The sequence below is a fragment of the Xiphophorus maculatus genome, chromosome 10 (genome assembly GCF_002775205.1).
Source record: "Xiphophorus maculatus strain JP 163 A chromosome 10, X_maculatus-5.0-male, whole genome shotgun sequence".
NCBI lineage: Eukaryota > Metazoa > Chordata > Actinopteri > Cyprinodontiformes > Poeciliidae > Xiphophorus > Xiphophorus maculatus.
In genome coordinates this window covers 1,648,388-1,668,982 of record NC_036452.1, presented here as the reverse complement: position 1 = coordinate 1,668,982, position 20,595 = coordinate 1,648,388, and the positions used below count along the sequence as shown (strand labels likewise).

The 20,595-nt window shown below is 39.5% G+C and overlaps 1 protein-coding gene across 7 annotated transcripts in view; it reads right to left on the bottom strand.

Moving 5' to 3' along the window:
• LOC102217931 (SH3 and multiple ankyrin repeat domains protein 1-like) overlaps positions 1-18,007 on the bottom strand; it is a 52,831-nt gene extending 34,824 nt beyond the window's left edge. For 6 of the 7 annotated variants that reach the window (XR_002753350.1, XR_002753351.1, XR_002753349.1 and 3 more), the window contains exons 1-3: positions 17,838-18,007; positions 4,509-5,068; positions 545-748 (exon numbers count right to left, since the gene is read on the bottom strand). Coding sequence is in view for 4 of the 7 variants with exons in the window: in XM_023340392.1 (XP_023196160.1) it covers positions 545-748; positions 4,509-4,964 (660 nt within the window). In the remaining 3 variants the exon portion in view is untranslated. The remainder of the gene's footprint in view (positions 1-544; positions 749-4,508; positions 5,069-17,837) is intronic. The other variant, XM_014470331.2, reaches the window with a different exon arrangement.
• Between the last annotated feature and the right edge of the window lie 2,588 nt (positions 18,008-20,595).

Below are 20,595 nucleotides of genomic sequence, written 5' to 3'. Positions count from 1 at the left end.
AAAGTTTCACTCACTACCTCAACTAAGGTCAGAGGTCAAGATTTAACAATAAGAAAAGGAAACTAATGCAACATTTGAGAAAAGGAACATCATGCAAAAACCTGGACAACCTTCCATAACTAACTACGCTGAACTTTTTACTTGTACTTGAGTTACCTTATTATGAAGCATTGCTATTCTTACTTGAGTAAATATCTGGATCATGTACCCACTGTAACTAAAAATTCACCAGACATACCTGCAGTTTTTCCTAAATTTCATATTGAAAGAAATATAAAACCTTTAAAGAAATATTTAAATAATTGTTTTTTAAAACCCTGATTTTATTTTGTATTTATGTCATTATTCATATAAGCCAATTTTATTTTGGTCCTTAAAATACCAAAATTTCCAAATAAATATGTTTTGGTCCATCTGCTGATGTAATTTTTCAATACTAAATGATTGATAATTTGTACAGTTACTCAGTACTTGCGTAGACTTTTTACCAAATACTTTTTTTGGTCGTCTACAATTTTTGGTTATGAGTAACCTAAGTCCCTACCTCGAGGTAGGGAACCCCTTTCTCAAAGGTGCGTGCATAGTCCCGTAGGGGGCGCTCCTCCTCCAGGAATTTGGCATCTCGTCCTTCTCCAGCCGGCTGGAAGAGTCCGTAGTTGTAGACGTCCCACAGGGACTCGCCAAGCGAACAGACGATCTGCTGCTTGGCGCTCCACACGGTGCAGTCCTGGTCAAACTGGAGGCACCGCTGACACACACACACACACACACACACACACACACACACACACACACACACACACACAGTGGAGGGGTTCAGTTTTATAGACATGGTGCAATGTGACGTCATGTGTGTAAAAAGCTGGTTGCTGATGATGACTTGTGTTGGTTTTAACTGTTAAGTTGTCAACACAAGGTGCTAAAAATGTACACGATATAAAAAAGAAAATGGGACGCAGTGCTTTGCTATTGTCATCACTATGACAACCAGATCAGGTCAGGAAAAAGTTTTAATTTTAAAAAATCAGAGAGAGAAGTAGGTCAGTAATGCTAGCTTGACTCTGACAACCTTAACATGTAGATGTGCTGCAGAATTCAGTGTTTTGGTTCAGTTTGAAACAAAACTGACCCACAAACCAACTCTGCCAGATCATCAGTAGAGCAGGTGTTTAAATCAGCCAATCTACTGCTGCTGTGGTCAGATGAATCCAGCCTGGAAACGTGTTACTGTAACAGACTGACCTACTTGACCTACATTTAGTGGTGTTTATCCACCTTTTATTCATTAAATGGAACTTAATCAAATTTTATTATCTTTACTTTATTCTGGTATGTTATTTATCTTAATACATCTTATCTCAATATATCTTGTTTTCTTTAATTTAATTTCACTTTACTTTATTTATTTATTATATTTCAGTCAGTTTCTTCCACACTAAATATTGTTAAACATAATATAATAATAATATAAATAATATAATTTATTTAAACATAAATGTGTCCATAGTTGTTATGCTGTTGTTAACTACTGATGTGTAAATGTGTGAATCATCATGACGGCTTGTGATGAATGAAAGAGAATATTATCTCTGCAGAATTTAATGCGATTTAAATAATTAACAACCATACAATATTTCTATAAAATAACTGCTGTCATCCTTTTGTTTGGTGCAGTGAAGTTTTTTATTTTCACACTACACTTATTACAGTGTTAGAATAAAGAGGAGCAGATATGAATGTTTATCGTTTGCTCTGTGTAGAAAGTGTCAAATTAACACCAACTCCTACAAGGAAAACAACAAACTGCTGTAGAAAATATCTCATTGTTTTTTTCTGGCCTCGGATGTTTCCTGTTTTCTGCCTGAACTCATTAAGTTCCAAGTTTCTTTTCTTGAAAAAATGTCAGTTTTTTTCTAGTAAATGTTTGACTTTTCAAACTCAGAAAGTTCCAAGATTTCTGTAAATAAAATTCTCAGAATCTCAAAATTTTAGGTTTTTTCTTTTTTTGCAAATTTTTGATTTTTCAAACTCAAATTTTCTCGTGTATCCTAGAAATATTCATCTCAACATTTCTTAGCTATTTCTAGCAAATCTGAAACTTTCCAAAGTGGGTCATTTCCAAGATTTTCAGAAAATTTCTCAGATCAATCCCTTTTTGTTAAATCTAAGTTGATCCTAACTTGCCGTCTGGTGGGCAGACCCTCGCAGCTGTTCTGCTTCATCAGTTCTGTAGGTAAAACTGCACAGCTCAGCATCACTCTCATAGTATGGCCAAATCTATTGGCATGGCAACAGTTTCATTAGTGGAGGCAGGCAGCCGTTGCCGTAGCGATGCCTCCCAAGTCCCTTGGAGGTATGCGGTGACGTACCTGAGCCTGTGTGTGTATGAATGAGGTAAAGTGTGTTTGTGGGGACGGTGTGTGTATGAATGAGGTAAAGTGTGTTTGTGGGGACGGTGTGTGTATGAATGAGGTAAAGTGTGTTTGTGGGGACGGTGTGTGTTTACTTCTGATGGCCCGTAGTTATGGCGCAGCCTGGATGTCACAGTGACACCTTCTGCAGCACTGTAATCTAATTGGAGTGCAGCTTTTCCTTCCTGCCTTTTCTTCAGGCATATATGTAGACTGAAGAACAACAGAAACCCTCTGCATGTTTCTCACTCCTTGGCTTTTCCCAAACTCATTAAAACCCTATTAGATAATTAGCAATTACTGTTATATTGAGGGCAGATTAGCTGACATAAAGAACGTTGGGCATGTTGAGGGAGTTGGAAGCAGAGTGGGTGGGGTTTCATCACCTTGCTGCTGCTTGTGTGTGGGTTTGCCAGTTCTCACCTGCTACCAGCTGCAGGAAGTGTGAAGTGATGCTAACTCCAGATGTGGGAGCTAATTGGCTGTGAGTGACCCACGCAGGTTCCAACATTGCCATGTTGACTGATGGAGTCACTTCTTCTCTGCTGCTGAGGTTTGCTCTGCTTTCCATTTGCTTTTTAATGTTTACACAACTGGTGTAAAGAATTACTTTCTTTTCTTTAACAAAGAGATAAAAATTATCAGAATATTTCTCTGTCTTTGTTTTCTGGAAATTATTAAAATTATTTGGGTAATCCTAACCAACCGATGGACGGATGGATGTATCCCATCAAATGATGACTGGTCATGGATTACCAATTTTTAAAAATCCTTTAAAAATCTGATGAACATAAAGAACAAATACTTGCTAGTGCCAATATTTATGCAACTCTGCTAAATGTGGGATTTTTGTCAAACTAAACATTAACAAGTTTTTGTCCTCCTGTACTAAATGATCTGAATTTTCACAGGTTTGTTTTTGTCTTTTAAATGATGGGATGTTAATGTGTCTGATGAATATTACTGTGCAGCAGCTATATTAATATTTGTTATAGTGTCAAATTAAACTGAATCTTTCTCTGAGGCAGTAATACCAGAGAGACTCGGCTTGAACTACTTCCTCTTTTGGAAAGACCTCCAGTCAGCGGCCTGCTTGTGACAAGACCAAACTTTTAACACGTCTTTATTGAACTCAGTTTTTTGTTTTAAAGATACACCGATCCAATATTAATATCTGTATCAGTCCCAATATCAAAAAAAATTCTAGATATCAATAACAATATGCCTGATCCATGAGGGCAGATCTATTCATTCTATTTCTATGTTTTATGCTCTGAGTGACATCATGCTTTATTATTTATTTTATTAGATTAGAATGACTAATTGTTGCAGTTTGTTTACATGTTTGACCAAGGTATTCAACCTGTTGTTCTTGTAAGTTTATTTCTTATTTATTTTACATTTGCTGTTATATTCCTAATTACACTGAATGAAAAAAATTAAAGTTGTCTTGTTTTCATGTTTGACCAAGCCTGAGAAGCTTGTGAAGCTATTCATGTATTTAAGTGCTGTACTGGTGAAGTTATGAAATAAATTTGTAGTTCAGTACATTTATGTCTGTTAGATGAACATGATGGCTGAAAAACTTATCACGATGTGTTTAATATAAGTCAATATTGATAATTATTGATCAGCTCTTTTGTTTTAAATTTCTGAAATATTAAAAATTGGTGGTGTGACCTTTGCTGTTTTATCAACAATTTTCACTCCACAATAATGAGGCACAGTGGTGAAACCTTAAACTGCTGCTGCGCAAGTTACTCAACAGATTGTTGCTAGGTAACCAAAGTCAGGGGGAAATTGACCCAGCAGGTTGTTGCTAGGTAACCAAAGAATGAATGAGTTAGTTGATTCCACCAACCTTGATTATTATATATATATTGAATATTCTATCAGCTGTATTATCTATTGATATTATGTGTTTATTGCAGCAGATGTTATTGATGTATTGTTCACATTCTATGCTTAAAAAAAGAATCGTCTTATGTCAGTTCAGCTGTTTCTTGGTATCGGATCGGTATATCAGTATCAGAAGTGAAAAAGTGGATTGGTGGATCCCTCGTTGTTTTGGACCCGTTTTGGTTCTGATGCACTTACTGTCTGTTTGATGTCAGGGATCCCGATGCGGAACACCATCATAGTCAGGAAGGCATCCTCACGAGGCGCCATGGCGGTCATGCTGCGCTCCATCAGCGCTCGCCGTTTTGCCGCTATGAGGTGTTGCTGCTGCAGCTTGTTGGCAGCGTGGTGATGCGTTTGTGCCTGATTGGACATGTGGGCAATGCCCCGGTTGTCCAGGTTACCGGGTCTCAGCGGTCGGTCCATTCTCTGTCTGCCGACCACAATGGCCGCCGGTTTCACCGCCTCACCGCCCTTCCCTTCCCAGGCCTGGCGTCCGCCGATCATTTCCTTCCCCCCCAGTCCTTCTAGTCCTCCGTTCTCCCTGCTCCACAGGCCTTCGTCACTTCCTCGCCTTTGCTCTTCTTCTTCTTCCTCATCCTCCCCATCTTTGTCGTCCTGACTGGAATAAAAATGCTCATTATTTCCCAGCATCCTTTGCTGTGCAGGTGGTCACTGCAGAGAGGGCTGAGTGATCTAGCTGTCATGGGGACAAAACATGGCTGTCCCATGAGAGCGGCTCCGTCCGTGGGAACATGCTGTGGAAAACAGGCAGAAAACTGAGTCAACTTCGGCTCCTCATTCACAAACAACATAAAGTCAACAAAATTAGCAACGGTGTAAATCAAACATGGAAAAGACAAGAGCAATAGTAGCAAAACTAGCCAGTGGCAATGTTAATAAGTCCACATGTGAAGTAGCACAGAGCTGGTCCACATTTCACATTTAGCCAGTAGGAATGCACTGGGGAGCAGCAGGCTGATGGAAGACAGGCTAAATATAAACTCTGAATTTGCATCACAGGTTCTTTGCAGAAGAGAGTGAGGTGGATGTGCAATCTGGCATCACACGAGGTCAAGATCATTCCTGCTTGGTGGTAATGGAGAAACCAAATGGAAAATAAACATCTGATGATATTCATTATATTCTATGGAACGGTTTCAGCCAAGGTCATTCTGTCCCTGGAAGGAAACAAAATCCTGACTTCCACTTTTCCTTCGGCCAAAACTCTAATGACCCCCTACCGGCAACCTGGTGACCCCTACCGGCAACCCGGCAACCCCCTAAAAATATACATAATTATTTCCCTCCATTCATGTAAAGGGGAAGTATTATGTGTTTTCCAGGGACATACTGTAGTTCCACTTTATAGCAAAATCGAGTAACTATGGTACCTCTGTCTCTTTAAAAGTTCCTGGTCTTTCTGAAGCTCCGCATCCAGGAAGTCATCTCAACATGGAAAATCTATCAACCCTTTAGCAATGTTTTTACAAGTGTTGCTATGAGTCACTATGAATCTGAAAATAATTTCGAGACCCTGCACTTAGTCTCTCGCGACCCCTGCAGGGGCTCAAACCCCCACTTTGGGAACCTTTGGTCTAAGTGAAGGTTTCTTCGCTCCCCTTCCTGCTTATTTCAAACCACATGAGAAAATCTACATAAAAGTTTCTAAAGGAAAGAAAAATGAGTCAAAGTCTGGGCAGCTTCACAATAACGATCAGGACGTCTGTAACGGAAGTAGAAACATTATGTAAAGTAAAATAAAGTATTTTTGCTGCCACTCAGTATAAATAACGCCGTTTACACAGCCTTGCAAAACTTGAGCATTTGTCACATTACAACTTCGAACCTCAGTGTATTTCATAATGATTTAATGTGCTGGACAAAGTACAGTTATGTGAACGGGAAGTTTTCAATATTCGTTAGTAATAAAATTTTAAAAAATGTGTAATAAACTGGATTAAGCCACCTTTACTCTGATACCCCTAAATGCAATTCACTGAAGTCACTTTGAACACACCTAACATCCCAATTGTGGAACAATTGTGACAGCAGCATACTATGGGAATGCCTTTCTTCCCATTGCGCCCCCTGCTGTTGAACTAAATTCCCTGCAGTCAAAATGACTGCTAATTCAGACCAAGATGGGTAGAAATTGTTGCATTTTATCTGCCCTTTGCACACCAACTATGAATTATGTTTTTATGAAAGTTTACAGTTTTCAACACAAACTGTAAACTGAAGGTATCGATCCGTTTGTTTTATTTACTCAACTCAACTTGAGAACTGATGATCTTGTGAACAAAATGGCTTCAGTATTCCAAGTAAAGTCCAGCCACTGCGGTTTCGGCCATGTTTTCTAATCATTTGTCCATGTAAGACTTATCCTGCCTGAAGTGAGAAACTGCTGTGTGTTTTGGTTTTTGGCCGTTCCCATAGCAACCTGAATACAGCTGGCCGTGCTAGCGGTGCTGGCAGCTAGCATCCCTCAGTTTAGACGAGAGGTGGAACCCTACAGTCTGATAGTCTGTGGTGAATATCTCAGGACGTAATGGAGGTCTCTGCTGTCTGGATGTTACACTCTCAGCATGTCAGGACAGTCATCAGATTCTCATACAGCAACAGTCTTCAGTCAGAGGCTTATTCAAAGTCATTGCCAGACTGACTGCTACTGGAGATCTTTCCAGTATACAGCCTCACTGTCCACAAAGACTCCGAATATACTTGGATTATATAAATGATGACATTTTAACTATGTTTGAATTAAAGCATGCAGCTCCTATGCACCACAAATCTAGAACAAACCAGAAAACCGCAAAACAGCCGAAACACTGAGTTCCTTTAAATCCAGATTAAAACCAGCTGGTTAAAGCTGCACATCACTGGAACACTGACCGACATATTGATGGATATTAATGATTTTGTTGGTGGGACTGGACAAAATGTGATGTTTGTTGTTGGTTTCTCAGTTGGTGACTGGTTGATGTTTTTCTGACTTGTGTTTATATGATGCAAAAACCTTTGAGCATATTTGTTGCTGAAATATGCTCTACAAATAAACGTGATGGATGGATCAGAAGACATGCTGCACTCATTATTTTTCTGTTTATTCAGTGTAAACCTGTTTTTGCTAAATTGCAGCTTTTGGAAATATTTTATTCCATTTCAGCTGATGAAGTCCGGCATGCGACCTGAACTCTCCACAATCAGGAGACGATATTCTGTCCTCAGGACATGACGGGGAAATATCCGTGCTGACATACCAGGCGGTTGTGGATCAAGGACTCGGATGTCTTCCTGTTAACTCAACCCAGATAGAAAATGTTGGGGAGAAATTGATTACAAGATGCAACAGGCAGGATGTGAAGCAGCTTTTGGCTCACTGCACATCCCATTTCACATCCTGGTGCCTGCTCGTGTCGTGTCCTGGTTTCTCTTTGGTCCGGGTGCAGTATTTTCGTTGTCGGCGCCGTCTGGATCGGCGCCGACGGCCGGCTGGCTGGTGAAGAGAAACGCCGGGGATCTCCCAGTATGTGACTGGCAGGCCGACACTCTGAATCCAGCCGTATCAGAAAGCGCAGATGGACGGATGGATCCCGCAGAGACACAACTGGAATCAGGACAGCGATCTAAGTCATTCAGACGCTGATCGCTGCCACTGGCGATGAGCGGCGGCGGAGGAAGTCCTGCTGAAGATGACGATGATTCTGTGACTTTGCTTTGTTAACCTTCATTAGGTTTTTGGCTCGTCCAACAACGCTGAGCTGAGAGGAAATGACAGCCAGCGGCTCAATGGTGTAAACCCCAGACTGAAATATTAAAAAGTTAGACCTTGATGAATTATTTAAAAACTTTTCCCACCTTTAATTTGATAATTGTCCTGTTAAATTCAACAGAAACAAAAAATCTGATGGGAGATGAAATGGAAAAAAATAAACCTGGTGGCAAACGTAAGCACATACTTAAAATAAAACATTTATGAGACATTTTAATTTTCATTTTCAAAAAAGTTTTGTTAAAAGAGATAGCATTAATAATTTGAGAGGAACAGAGATTTAAAAAAAAAAACAAAGTCAGAATAAACAAACAAAATGATGCATTTCCATCTGAGGAATTATCTCCTGAAGGAAACCAAAGAGAGAAGATCAATTTTTACTTTTAAAAATATAATATAATATTCTACTAAGGTATAATGACGTATACTGATTTAGTACAGTGCTGTATTCATATTCATTAAACACAACATTGATGCATCTATGGATGGTTGATTGATGCTCAGCTGCTCATTGTAAAATAAACTTTTATGTCAACATGTTCACTTTAAACTGTAAGTTAATAAAATAAAACTAATTTAGTATCAGCTAGGGCTGAAATGATTATTCATAATGAATCAATTATTGAAATAATTAACTAATTTAGTAATTGGTGTAAGATTTTGCTCTTACACCTTTGGGATCCACTGTATGCTTGATAGGTGATTGGGTCTAATAAAACTCCTCAAACGGGGATTTAAATAAATATTTTACCGTTGCTCTTCATCAGTGGCCACAGTTGTAGCTAATCCTCTCAGCACTTAGCAACTTCACTGAAAGTTAACACTGTCCAACAATCATGTTGGTACACATCACAGGTTATATGGTTCCTCTTCCTGGCTCTGCATGGCTACTGGTTGTTACATTATCCTCCACACTTACTGGTAAGGATGGAAGAAGTTGGCCAAAATTGTGCAAAAAAAACAAAACATTTCACATTTAAGATTAAAAAAAAATCTTTGTCTGTAAATCTGTAATCTGTAAATCCCCTAGGTAAACATTTTACAGATAAATTACAGATAGCTTGTTTTGTAAACTTTCAGGTGAATGAAGTGTTTCAGGTGTTGAAGTTTTGATTATTGAATGTTACGAATTCTTCAAGTCGTTAAGATGTTTACATTCATGCTCTTATTTTGAAGGGGGTGAAGACAGCAGTTCTGTTTCCTCTTACAGTTTCTCTAGTTTGAAATAATTATTTAAAACAATAAAAACACGAACAAAATGAAACAAGACAAACAATGTAAATAATATAAAATATAATGTTGAAATTGGGTTGTGGTCTTAATGGCTCTGACAGAAATTACGGCCATGCTAAGATTTTTTTTTTTATTACGAGAATAAAGTCATAATATTAGAATAATATAGATGCGATATTACCACCAAAATGTCTTGATGAGATATATACAGCAAAAAAGGAACTTTTTCATTGAAAATCCCTTTTGGATTTCTGTGATTATGATTTGGATTTTTAAAAGGCATCAAATTTCTGGCAAAAGCTTCATGAAAAGCTGACTAAGAATGGCTTGTTAACACTCTGGTTTTTAATGCCATCATTCACGCTGCCCAGGAGGGAATAGAGGCGGCTGATTTATGAACAAAGACTCATTAAATATTGAACAGAGTCGAGCATTCGCAAGTCAGGCCAGGGAGCGGCAGAGAGCAGCCAGAAGAAACTAATTGGGATGTAAAAGTGATGGGAGGAATCACAGGAGAGAAACATGAGTTTAGTTTGCATAAAGCAAAGTAGTCAGATTCAAGCAGAAAGAGGATTACAGCAGCAGAAAGGAAGGTGAGAGTGAAGGCCAAATGAAACTGTAACATCAGAAAAGGAAGGAATAAGTTGTGTGGAAACTATAATAACTGGGGTAATTAACCTCCTGAAATACTTCCCTCAGAAATCATAGAAGCAGGACTTCATTTGTCCTAATTTAGCTGCTTTTCTCTGCAGCGACAGCATCTCCATCCCAGCTGTTGGTCCCTGAACATCATCATCAGCTTCTCAGCCAAAAGTAAACTTCTTCTATGTGCCTGAATTATCACCACTGCTGCTCCTTATGGCGCCGTTGTGTTTAATTTGATAAGCTACTGCTCTCATAAACCCTGAACAGGCCCACATGTAGCAGGTATTCAGCCTCTGGCTGAGGCTCAGATTCAGTCCCATCCAACCAAAACACACAGTGGTAGTTAAAGTCCTGCAAACTTAAAATGTTTGCAGGACCGAATCACCGAAATTCAGACGTCAGACAGGAAACGAGAGTAAACAAACATGGCCGCCTGGAAGAAGGAATGGAGGTAGTTTGTGAATAATATTTATCAGAGGAAAATAACCTGATCTAATTCAGCCATTATTGGTTGAATTACATCAATAACGATTGATCTAATTCAGTTACTGTTGGCTGAATTAGATCAACAACTTGTAGAAATTTCAAAAGTTTGTAGGAATTTCTACCATTTTGTAGAAATTCCTCTTCTACAAAAATGAAACTTCTATGCTTTATGAAAATATTGTCTAGTTAGTATATTATTGAATAGATTTTTAAAAATGTCTAAAGACAGTTCAGTTTTAATAAAGAACTAAATGTGGCCCTTAAGTAATTTTATCTTGACATTTTTGGCTCTAATGGCAAAAACTTTGGACATCACTGGTTCATAAAAAGATCAACAATGACTCGACTTCCTGTTTCTGCATGTCGCAGTTCTTTATCTTCCCCACATAGAGGTCAAACTGAGGTAAAGTAATTTAATGTAAAGTAATATCTGCTTTCCTTTCATTGAATGATCTGTGAAACATTACGCTGCCTGTCTGCGCCTTCAGCCCAGCACAATGCGCCATAAAGACCTTTAACTTGTCACTTCTCTCCGTCAGTCTCTCCCTCACTCTCCTCTAATGTAGGACAGAGCTTGTGTATAGATATATTTTCAGTGTATCGGTCCCCGGAAAGTAGAATTGGAGATCATCCAAGGAACAGATTGTCCCACTTTTACATCCTGCAAAAGTGGAGCGGCCAAGATCTGTCCTCCATCTTCGCTGCGTTTGACTGGGTCTGCAGCCGTCCGCCGCGTTTGGAGCGCCTGCAGCGCGAAAACACTCCGACCCGGGGCGGACCGAGGCACCGCCATATGAACGATGCTACGCTAACCATCGGCCTGGGGGGGGCGCTCTGACGCAGTATTACACGCAATCAGCCTTTCGCTTCAGTCCGAGGTTGTAATGCGACAAAATGTGACTTTAAAATTTAAAGATTATGAATAATTTTGTAACATAACTAAAACCTGAAAGTTTTCACCGTTCAAAATTCTGTTTGTGAATTTTCTCATGTTTCATCACTGAACTCTCAACGATTCGCATTCCTACAATTCAGTATTACGGCTAGGCTACGACTTTTATTTAGATTACAAGAATAAAGTCAAATTTAACAAACACAAAAGTCAGACGATAATAAATTTGCAATAGTATGAGAATAAAGTCGGAAAATACCAGAATAAAGTTGTACAGTAAAGTTATGTCACCAAAATAAAATATTATGAAAATAGTCACAATATTGAGAAAAAAGTTGTACAACATTAAAGTCAAAATTATATGAAAGTGGTAATATTACCAGAATAAAGTTATCATAAGAATAAACTCGTACGACAATAAAGTTGAAACAACACAAGAATAAAGTCCTAATATTCCCAGAATAAAAGTATTAACAGAAGGCTTATAACAATAAAATTAGATTACAAAAATAGTCACATTACAAGAATTAAGTCGTAATATAACAAAAGTATAGAATGAGAATAAAGTCAAACAGAAACTAAGTCCTACTATCAGAATAAATTTGTAATATGAGAATAAAATAACATGACAGTTAAAATATTACCAGAATAAAGTCGTATGACTACACTTTTTTTTTTACAAAAATAAAGTCCTAATATCCCAAAAATATATTATGAAACTATAAAGTTAATAAAGTCAAATTTAACCAGAAAAAGGTCGTAAGACAATAAAGTTGTAATAACATGAAAATAAAGTTATAAAATAGCAGAATAAAGTTGTGATGTGGAAATAAAGTTATATCACAAAAATAAAGTTGTAAAAACACAAAAAAACCTCAGAGAATAAAGTCAAAATAACAAGAATAAAGTGGTAGTATTACTTTTATTTATATCACGAAAATAAAATCATATTATGAGAATTAAGTTGTATCTCATGATAATCTGAGAATGAAGTTGTAATTTTACCAGAATAAAGTCATGTGACAATAAAAATTACAGAAATAAAGTCAAACTGTAATAATAAACTTTTTTCTTAGCCTATTAATCTGCTGCATGTTTCTGATCTGTAACCAAACCAATATTTGGCCAAATCAGGAGAAATATTTGGGTTTTATTCAGTTTACTGGTGAATTCACAAAGGAACCAGTGGATTTATCTGTCCAAACAGTCCAATCCGTTTCCTCTGAACGTCTCATCAAACACAGACCAACCACAGCTAACCATGCTAATCACCAGCTAAGTGGGTAAATAAAATCATTTTCACCCATTAATATCCGCTGCTTTCATCTCAGTTCCCGTTGATTCATCTACGAAGCTTCACGCCACAGAGAAGCCACTTCCCTCACCAAGGGTTCAACAAAGTTGAATGTTTTCCACTTCCCTCACCAAGGGAAGTGGAAAACATTCAACTTTCATTTTAAAACGGTCCAACAATCATGCTGCCACCTCCGGAAACTGACTGCTAATGCAGCTTTCAGGCTTTTTCATGTTTGTCAGAAGCGTTGAGATGAAATCATCGTGAAGCTGCATCAGAGTTTCCCTGAGTTTGGTTTGCATCTGATCAAAGTCGGCTATGGTTCCTCTTTACTCTGGATTTAATTGGGTCAGGTTGGATGTGCACTGAGGGCCTCGCTTAGGCTAAACTGGGCTGGAAGGGCCCAGAGACCTGAGAGCAACACAGATTTATGATCCAACGTCCCTCGCTCCATTTTAACGCAGCGCTGCATGTAAACATGGGTCCTGCAGCTCCGGAGCAGAAACACCCAATCAGCGCTCATCACACTCGCTTTTATCGTTTACTTTGGATCTATAGAAGGGAAATGAAGCCGCTTTGCATCATGTTTACAAGTTTCCTATGAATGTGTCCCAAATACAGATTCAGAGGAAGAAAACGCATCAATGAACTGCAAAACACTAAATCTGACCCAGTATTTACTGTCTAGTTCAGTTGCACTAACAGGTAACTTCAGCAGAAAACAGGAACTTGTTTCTAGTGAATAATATTAAATAGTTCTAGTTCCACTGGCAGATTATTTCACTTATAAAACATTTTACCTGGTTATAAGTGATAAGTAATTTATAAGTAATTTTTTCTGCTGAAAAAATTATTCTACAAGTTGACGAACTGCAAGACGCACTTTACAGATTTAGTTTTTCAAAGAAAATGTGAAAATCATGTATTTATGTTCTTTTGCTTCATAATGATGTTAAATCACATAAAGTCCCACTAAAACATTATTATGTGGTTGTAATGTGACAAATATTACAAAGTTCAAAAGACAATATGGCAGGAAAACCTTTCACAATAAAAGTTTTGTATTAGTCGATATAGATAATCATTGATTAGTTTTTTTGTTTTAAATATCTGAAATATTGCCAAACTGGTGACATCATGTTTCCTGTTTTATCCCGTTTTCATTTCACGCTGTTGTTTTTTTATTTTTTAGCAGTTTTGGGACAAAGTGGGGAAACTTGAAACTGCTGCTGCCCAAGCTACTCAACAGGCTGTTGCTAGGCAACCGAAGTTGGAGGGCAATTTAAAACTCCCTGTTACCCAGCAGGCTGTTGCTAGGCAACCAAGGAAAGCGTGAGTTAGTTGATTCCACCAACCTTAGCTAGCCATGAGAGGTTTAGAGCTAAACCTCTGTCTTTCCTCTGTTTAAAGCTCCCAGAATGCCGTGCAGTTCTGGATCAGAGTTCAGTGAATATTCTATAAAATGTATTATCTATTAATATTGATCACATGTCAATTGTGAGATATACTACTATGATTTATTGTCTAGGCCTATTCAAAGGCTATGAATATTAAATTCTATTTTTCCAAGTTTTTAATGAGTTAGCAAATATTTTAATTTTACTGAACACAAAATTATGTGACAGGAAGTGCGTTAAAGTCTCCTTTAAACAGAGTTCAAAGGTCAGCATCATCTTTATAACAACAAATGAAGAACATGGAGTTTCAGATCCTGATTTTATCCCACAAAACATCAAACCGAATGTAAGAACAAAGCAGCCGACAGACCAGCCAGACACACACACACACACAGACACACACACACACACACACACACAGACACACACCTACAGCGTGTCCACCAGTGACAGCTTCACTTACCTTCCCTGTCCGGAGACTTAACGGTAACGCGGAGGGACAGACGCCAACAAGTGGCTAATGGAAGCTGTTAGACACGGCAGCAGCGTGTCAGCAGGACTCGTTACAGATCATCCACCTTCCATGTCAACGAGTTTCATCCGAAAACATTCAACTTTCACTTTAAAACGGTCCAACAGAAAAAGGCTTCACACTTTTCCATATGCAATAATATAAAGCATGCAGCTCCAAGATCATAACAAAACCGCTACAATAAAAAAATATTTACTCTGCAGATTGTTTAATCAGGTGAAGTAATACTTTTTCCTTTCTGCACATTTTCTGCAATGTTTTCCATAAATTACAGCCTGATATATGATATATTTTGTGCGTGACAATCAGTATTGTGGCTGCACTCTGCCTCCGGCTTACTGCTCCTGTGGGTCTGATATAGGAACATTTCTGTGGTTCTTGCATGTTTTCTAGCTGCAGCGATCGGACCGGAGCCGGAACCCTGCAGCACAGAGCCGTCAGGGAAACGTCTCCTCAGCTGGACGCCATGATGTCTTCAAACTCGGGAGAATTGGTGGAGGACACGGCATCTGGTTATCAACTGCTGGTCTCTGCTGCGATGCAGAAACAGGCCGAGGCAGCCAGACGACAGACTGCAGGGGAAACACCAAGGCTGCTGTGGTGGAAATCACAAACCACAGATTCCTCTGGGGCGATGTGCTCTTCTACGTCTGATCAGGAAGATTTCACACCAGATAGTGCGGTAGATTTCGGTTCAAAACTTCATCATCTGCTCCACCTCCAGCTGCTGTGGTTCTGAGTCAAACCAACCTGTTCCCCTCCTGGCCTGTGGGGGCGCTGCACCAAGAACCACTGAAGGAAACGACAGAAAAACCTCTGAAGACACTGAGAGCAACTTCCTTCTTCACCAGATGGAAACAAGATGGAGGCGTCAGATTTTTCTCTTTAGTCTTTGGCTGAAGACCAGGAGCCATTTCTGCTGCTAGTGCTCGGCTAACATGTTAGCTTTGGTTGTACTTACCCAGAATGCCCTGCGCTGTAGTCCATTTCCTGCTGTTGGAGAGGCCTCCAGTATTAAATATTGAAGCTTGCTGGCTAGTATATGAATAGGGTAAGGAAGTACCCAGTTCCTCTTTTGGTAAATTATTAGTTTGTAAAATGGTCTTTTAATTTGTTTTCTTTTTTGTAATGTTGTAAATTTACCAAAATAAAGTTGATATATGTAAGCAGACTAGAGTTCAGATTAGAGTTCAATTAGCATTCACACCTCCCCAAACAAACTGGAATTTCAAGGCAAGCAGACTGGAGTCGGGTTAAAGCGGACTGGAGTCGGGTTAAAGCGGACTGGAGTCGGGTTAAAGCGGACTGGAGTCGGGTTAAAGCGGACTGGAGTCGGGTTAAAGCGGACTGGAGTCGGGTTAAAGCGGACTGGAGTCGGGTTAAAGCGGACTGGAGTTGGGTTAAAGCGGACTGGAGTAGGTTAAAGCGGACTGGAGTCGGTTAAAGCGGACTGGAGTCGGTTAAAGCGGACTGGAGTCGGGTTAAAGCGGACTGGAGTCGGTTAAAGCGGACTGGAGTCGGTTAAAGCGGACTGGAGTCGGTTAAAGGGGACTGGAGTCGGTTAAAGCGGACTGGAGTCGGTTAAAGCGGACTGGAGTAGGTTAAAGCGGACTGGAGTCGGTTAAAGCGGACTGGAGTCGGTTAAAGCGGACTGGAGTGGGTTAAAGCGGACTGGAGTGGGTTAAAGCGGACTGGAGTCGGGTTAAGCGGACTGGAGTCGGTTAAAGCGGACTGGAGTCGGTTAAAGCGGACTGGAGTGGGTTAAAGCGGACTGGAGTGGGTTAAAGCGGACTGGAGTCGGGTTAAAGCGGACTGGAGTCGGTTAAAGCGGACTGGAGTCGGTTAAAGCGGACTGGAGTCGGTTAAAGCGGACTGGAGTCGGTTAAAGCGGACTGGAGTGGGTTAAAGCGGACTGGAGTGGGTTAAAGCGGACTGGAGTGGGTTAAAGCGGACTGGAGTGGGTTAAAGCGGACTGGAGTGGGTTAAAGCGGACTGGAGTGGGTTAAAGCGGACTGGAGTCGGTTAAAGCGGACTGGAGTCGGTTAAAGCGGACTGGAGTGGGTTAAAGCGGACTGGAGTCGGTTAAAGCGGACTGAACTTAACGTTGCCAAACGTCTCATTGAACCTCCCGTCTTCTCCTGGTTCTGTTTGCTCCGTTCTGATCAATTGTTCTGTGTTGTGAGGAAGCCATTAATCTCTCTCTGCTCACTCGGCTCCAAATTGCCCACTTTGTTTGCTGCATTTCCCAAATTAATTCCCTACGGTCCAATTGTCCAGCAGAGGCTGTGCTGTTAAAGTATTGCTCATTTTGCTTTGGCTCCTGAGAAGTTCAGTCAATTATGCGTCACAGGATGAAACGCTGCAGAGCGGCGGCGTAACCGGGTCGGTTCTGCCGGGCCTGGGACCGGTCGGGTCGGTGTGAACGCGCGGTTCGTCTCTGCAGACGTGTGAGAGGTTTCCACCTTTTCCAGCAGCTGACGTGCTGCAAGCTGCAAGCAGGCAGGAGGTGTTGATGAGTTCCCGTTTGGTTCGTCTCACCTCCCAGTTCCAACACTTTTTCCTCTCAACTATACTTTTTTTTACCAGAATAAAATTCGGTTTAGATTGAAAACCTCTTTTTGATTTTGCCTCCTCTATGAACATTTTCTGGGGACCAGAACAGGAATCACCACAGCTTCAGCTAATGTTCTTTATATTACAAATTTTATGTAAAATAATAGAAACTTTTGTGTTTTTTTCGCTGAAAACAAGCGTCAGAGCAGAACCTTAGTGAGCGTATAATGTGCTTCCACATTCCTTTCCTTTTTCTGCTGTCGGGTCAGAACCTAATTTGTGTTGAATGAAAACTCAGTTATGATTCATAACGAACATGATGCAAACTCCTGACTCGTCACCAGGGATTTAATTACGGCTGTAAAGTCAAATCCAGAAGAATAAAGACTCATTTCTGTGGGATTGATCCAGCGACACCGCCCAGTGGGTCCAGTAGAACCGACTGGTGTTTAGTGGGGAGGTTCTGGAGTGAAACCCAGTAATAATGCAGAGTTTTCTGTGTGATCACCCCCAGCGTGCCCCACTTTGCTCTTCCTCCTCACCTCCATTAAACATGTGAAACATGTGAAACATGTGACCCCGTGGGACGACATGAGCAGCTCCTGTACTCTCCGTTTCTGCTTCCAGAATAACTTTCTCTTGTTTTCATCCTGAATCTTTTGCATTCGCTGTGAACTCCAGCTGATTAAAGGCGTAAATGAGCAGAAATAAAGTAAATACCTTTTGGTCGGGTCGCAGCGCTCCTTCCTGGTCCTCAACCTTCGTCTTGATGAAACACAGAAAGAGGGAAAAACCGGAGCAGGATCTGAGAGACGAGGAGGAAAAAGTGCTTTAGATCACATTTTCTCATCTTCTAGGGAGCATCCTGAGCTGTGCAGCGTTTCCTTCACACACACTCTTTCAACTCCTCTCTGCTCCACCGAAGCTGCTCTCTCTCTCTCTCTCTGTTGCACACATCCTCTCTCTCTCTCTCTCTCTCCAGCAGGATTCATCCTCTCCTCTCCTCTCCTCTATTTCAACATCCCTCCCTCATTATTTGAGTTCCTCCATCAATCAGTTAAATTCATCCTGTCAAATGTTTCCTGCTCATTTATTCACTTCCTGTTCAGATTCGATGACTTTGTGGTCTTTAAGAAGCTTTGAGGTATTCGTAAAATAAAAATAAGTTTGTTTTTATTGTTGCATTTTGTAGATTACAGGTTTACTTTGCCAACCAGAGTCAGACAGTGCTGGTTAACGGGTCAGCATAAAACCAGGTTATTAACCCAAATACTGGGTAAGAATTAGTCATTTCTAACCAACAGTGAGTTGGAAAGAATAACCTGTGACCTGGTTTACAAAATGAGAAATATTTAGGTCAAGCTGAATGATCCATGCATTTATTTTCTACTTCTGCCTCCAGAGTTTTGCTAATGGAGCGATTCTGAGAACTTATTCACAGGTTCATCTAAAAACCTGAATATTGCATAAAAGTCTCGCCAGAAGATGGTGGCACTACTTATGCATATTTATAGCATCTTTTTACTCAAGTAAAAGTAAAAGTATTTAGTAAAAAGGCGATTCAAGTACTAATTAATGGATCAAAACATTAAATATTTAGTATTTTAAAATTCAGACAAAGTATAAAGTTATGTGGAAATGTTGATATTTCAAAGATCAAAATAAAAATAATTTATGTAAATAATGAAAAAATAAAACACTGCAAAAGAAAAAAAACTTGCAAATCAATTATTTTCAAAATAAAACTTATTAAACGAACAAAAACTGCAGGTTTGTCTCTGGTGAGTTTTTGGTTAAAGTTCCTCACAATGGATCCAGAAATTTTACTCAAGAGTAAAGATACTTCATAAAAAAAATTAATAAACCGCACACATAATTTATCATATTACTTTAAATACCGCTTCTCTATTTTGACTTCCGGTCAGTTCTTAGGTCAAAGTGTGAATGCTAAACGTAGCTAGCACTAGCTGGTGCTAATAACCGTCAAAGGCTAACGGTGGTTTAACCGGTGAACAAACCGGGCCTCTGCTGTGAACTGAAGTCACTAACATCACCATGAAGCATCAGTTTCACTTCTTACCGTCTTTATTTTTTAATCCAATCCGGTTAAAAAACTTATTTCCCAACAGCAGAAACTCAGAACTGCGATTAAAGACAAAATGAACAACTGCTGCGATCTCCTGTAGAGCTGAATACGTTATGAAAAAGATCCAAACGTCTTACAAGAAAGGTTTACTGCTGAACCAAGTTCTCTAAAATCGGAAATGATGAATATTTTGGTACAACTGATGGAGAAGACAGGCGTCCTTACCGGTGACGCAGGCTGGAGGCGAATGGCCGCCGGATTTCCGTTTCCTTTGTTTCTTTCCGGTGTTTCAGATCCTGAACTTGAAAATTCCGACTTTCCAGTCAGATAAATCCACAGGAAAACCATCCGAAGTCGAACTTTCCACTGGGAAACTGGAAACAACTCCGTCTACCACCAGTTATTGGAAGGCTGACTTCCTGTTTCAAAATGGCCGCCCCTCCCATCCCAGCAGCAGTGGATGTGGAAACATGTTTATTTCATAAAACACATGCAGGAGTCAGACTAAAATCATTCGGTTAACGGGGATCTTCCTCTTGGCAAACCAACTTAAAGTGAATTTACTGTCCAAATTAATCGATACACACCAGTGATGGGAATTTTGGCTCTTTTCAAAAAGTTTTTCTGACATTTTCTCTGCTATAAATTTATTTAGAATCTATTAAAAGGAAGAAAACAGAAAACTTTTATTTTTTTAACTTTTCAACAAAGAAAACACACTTTGACAGAAAACAGTATTTTATTTAATAATTTTAAAGATTATAAACGAGTTTTTGTTAGTTTATTTCTAATTACTAATCAACATGTTGTGTTTTAAATACGTCTGAAGGTTGTTACCGTATTAAAGTGGTTTAGTTTGGTTAGATTTGGTCAGCCTGACCACCTGGATGTTTTTTATGATACTTTGTACCTTAAACTTTTCAGCTTATGCTATAATTATGTTTAATTTTCAGATTTCTTGTGTTGAAGGATGTAGATCCGTCAGCAGCAGAGTGGCTGCAGTGAGTCTGCAGGACTCTAGAAATAAACTAAGGTTTTTACTGCAAAATGTAAATAGGAGGCCTATTGTTCTGTCATGGGAATATAGTTCAATACTATGAAATAATTAATTCCATTAAAAGGTCCATAAATAAGACAAGTTCATAGATCAAGAGAAATGAGACTGTAGGTGTGAGTATTGGGGCCAACAGTTTAGAAATAAAGTGTTGTGTTTAAACCTGCTGCAGTAGCGCAGCCTTTCCTTCCCTCTGAGGCTGAACTGAACATTATCTGATTATTTAACTCGTTTGGTTAAATATTAGAAAGCTTGGAGCTTCATAAACCAACACAAAAAACATACAGAATTTTAAAATAGATGAAAAACGACACAGAACGTATTAGAAATAAAATCTA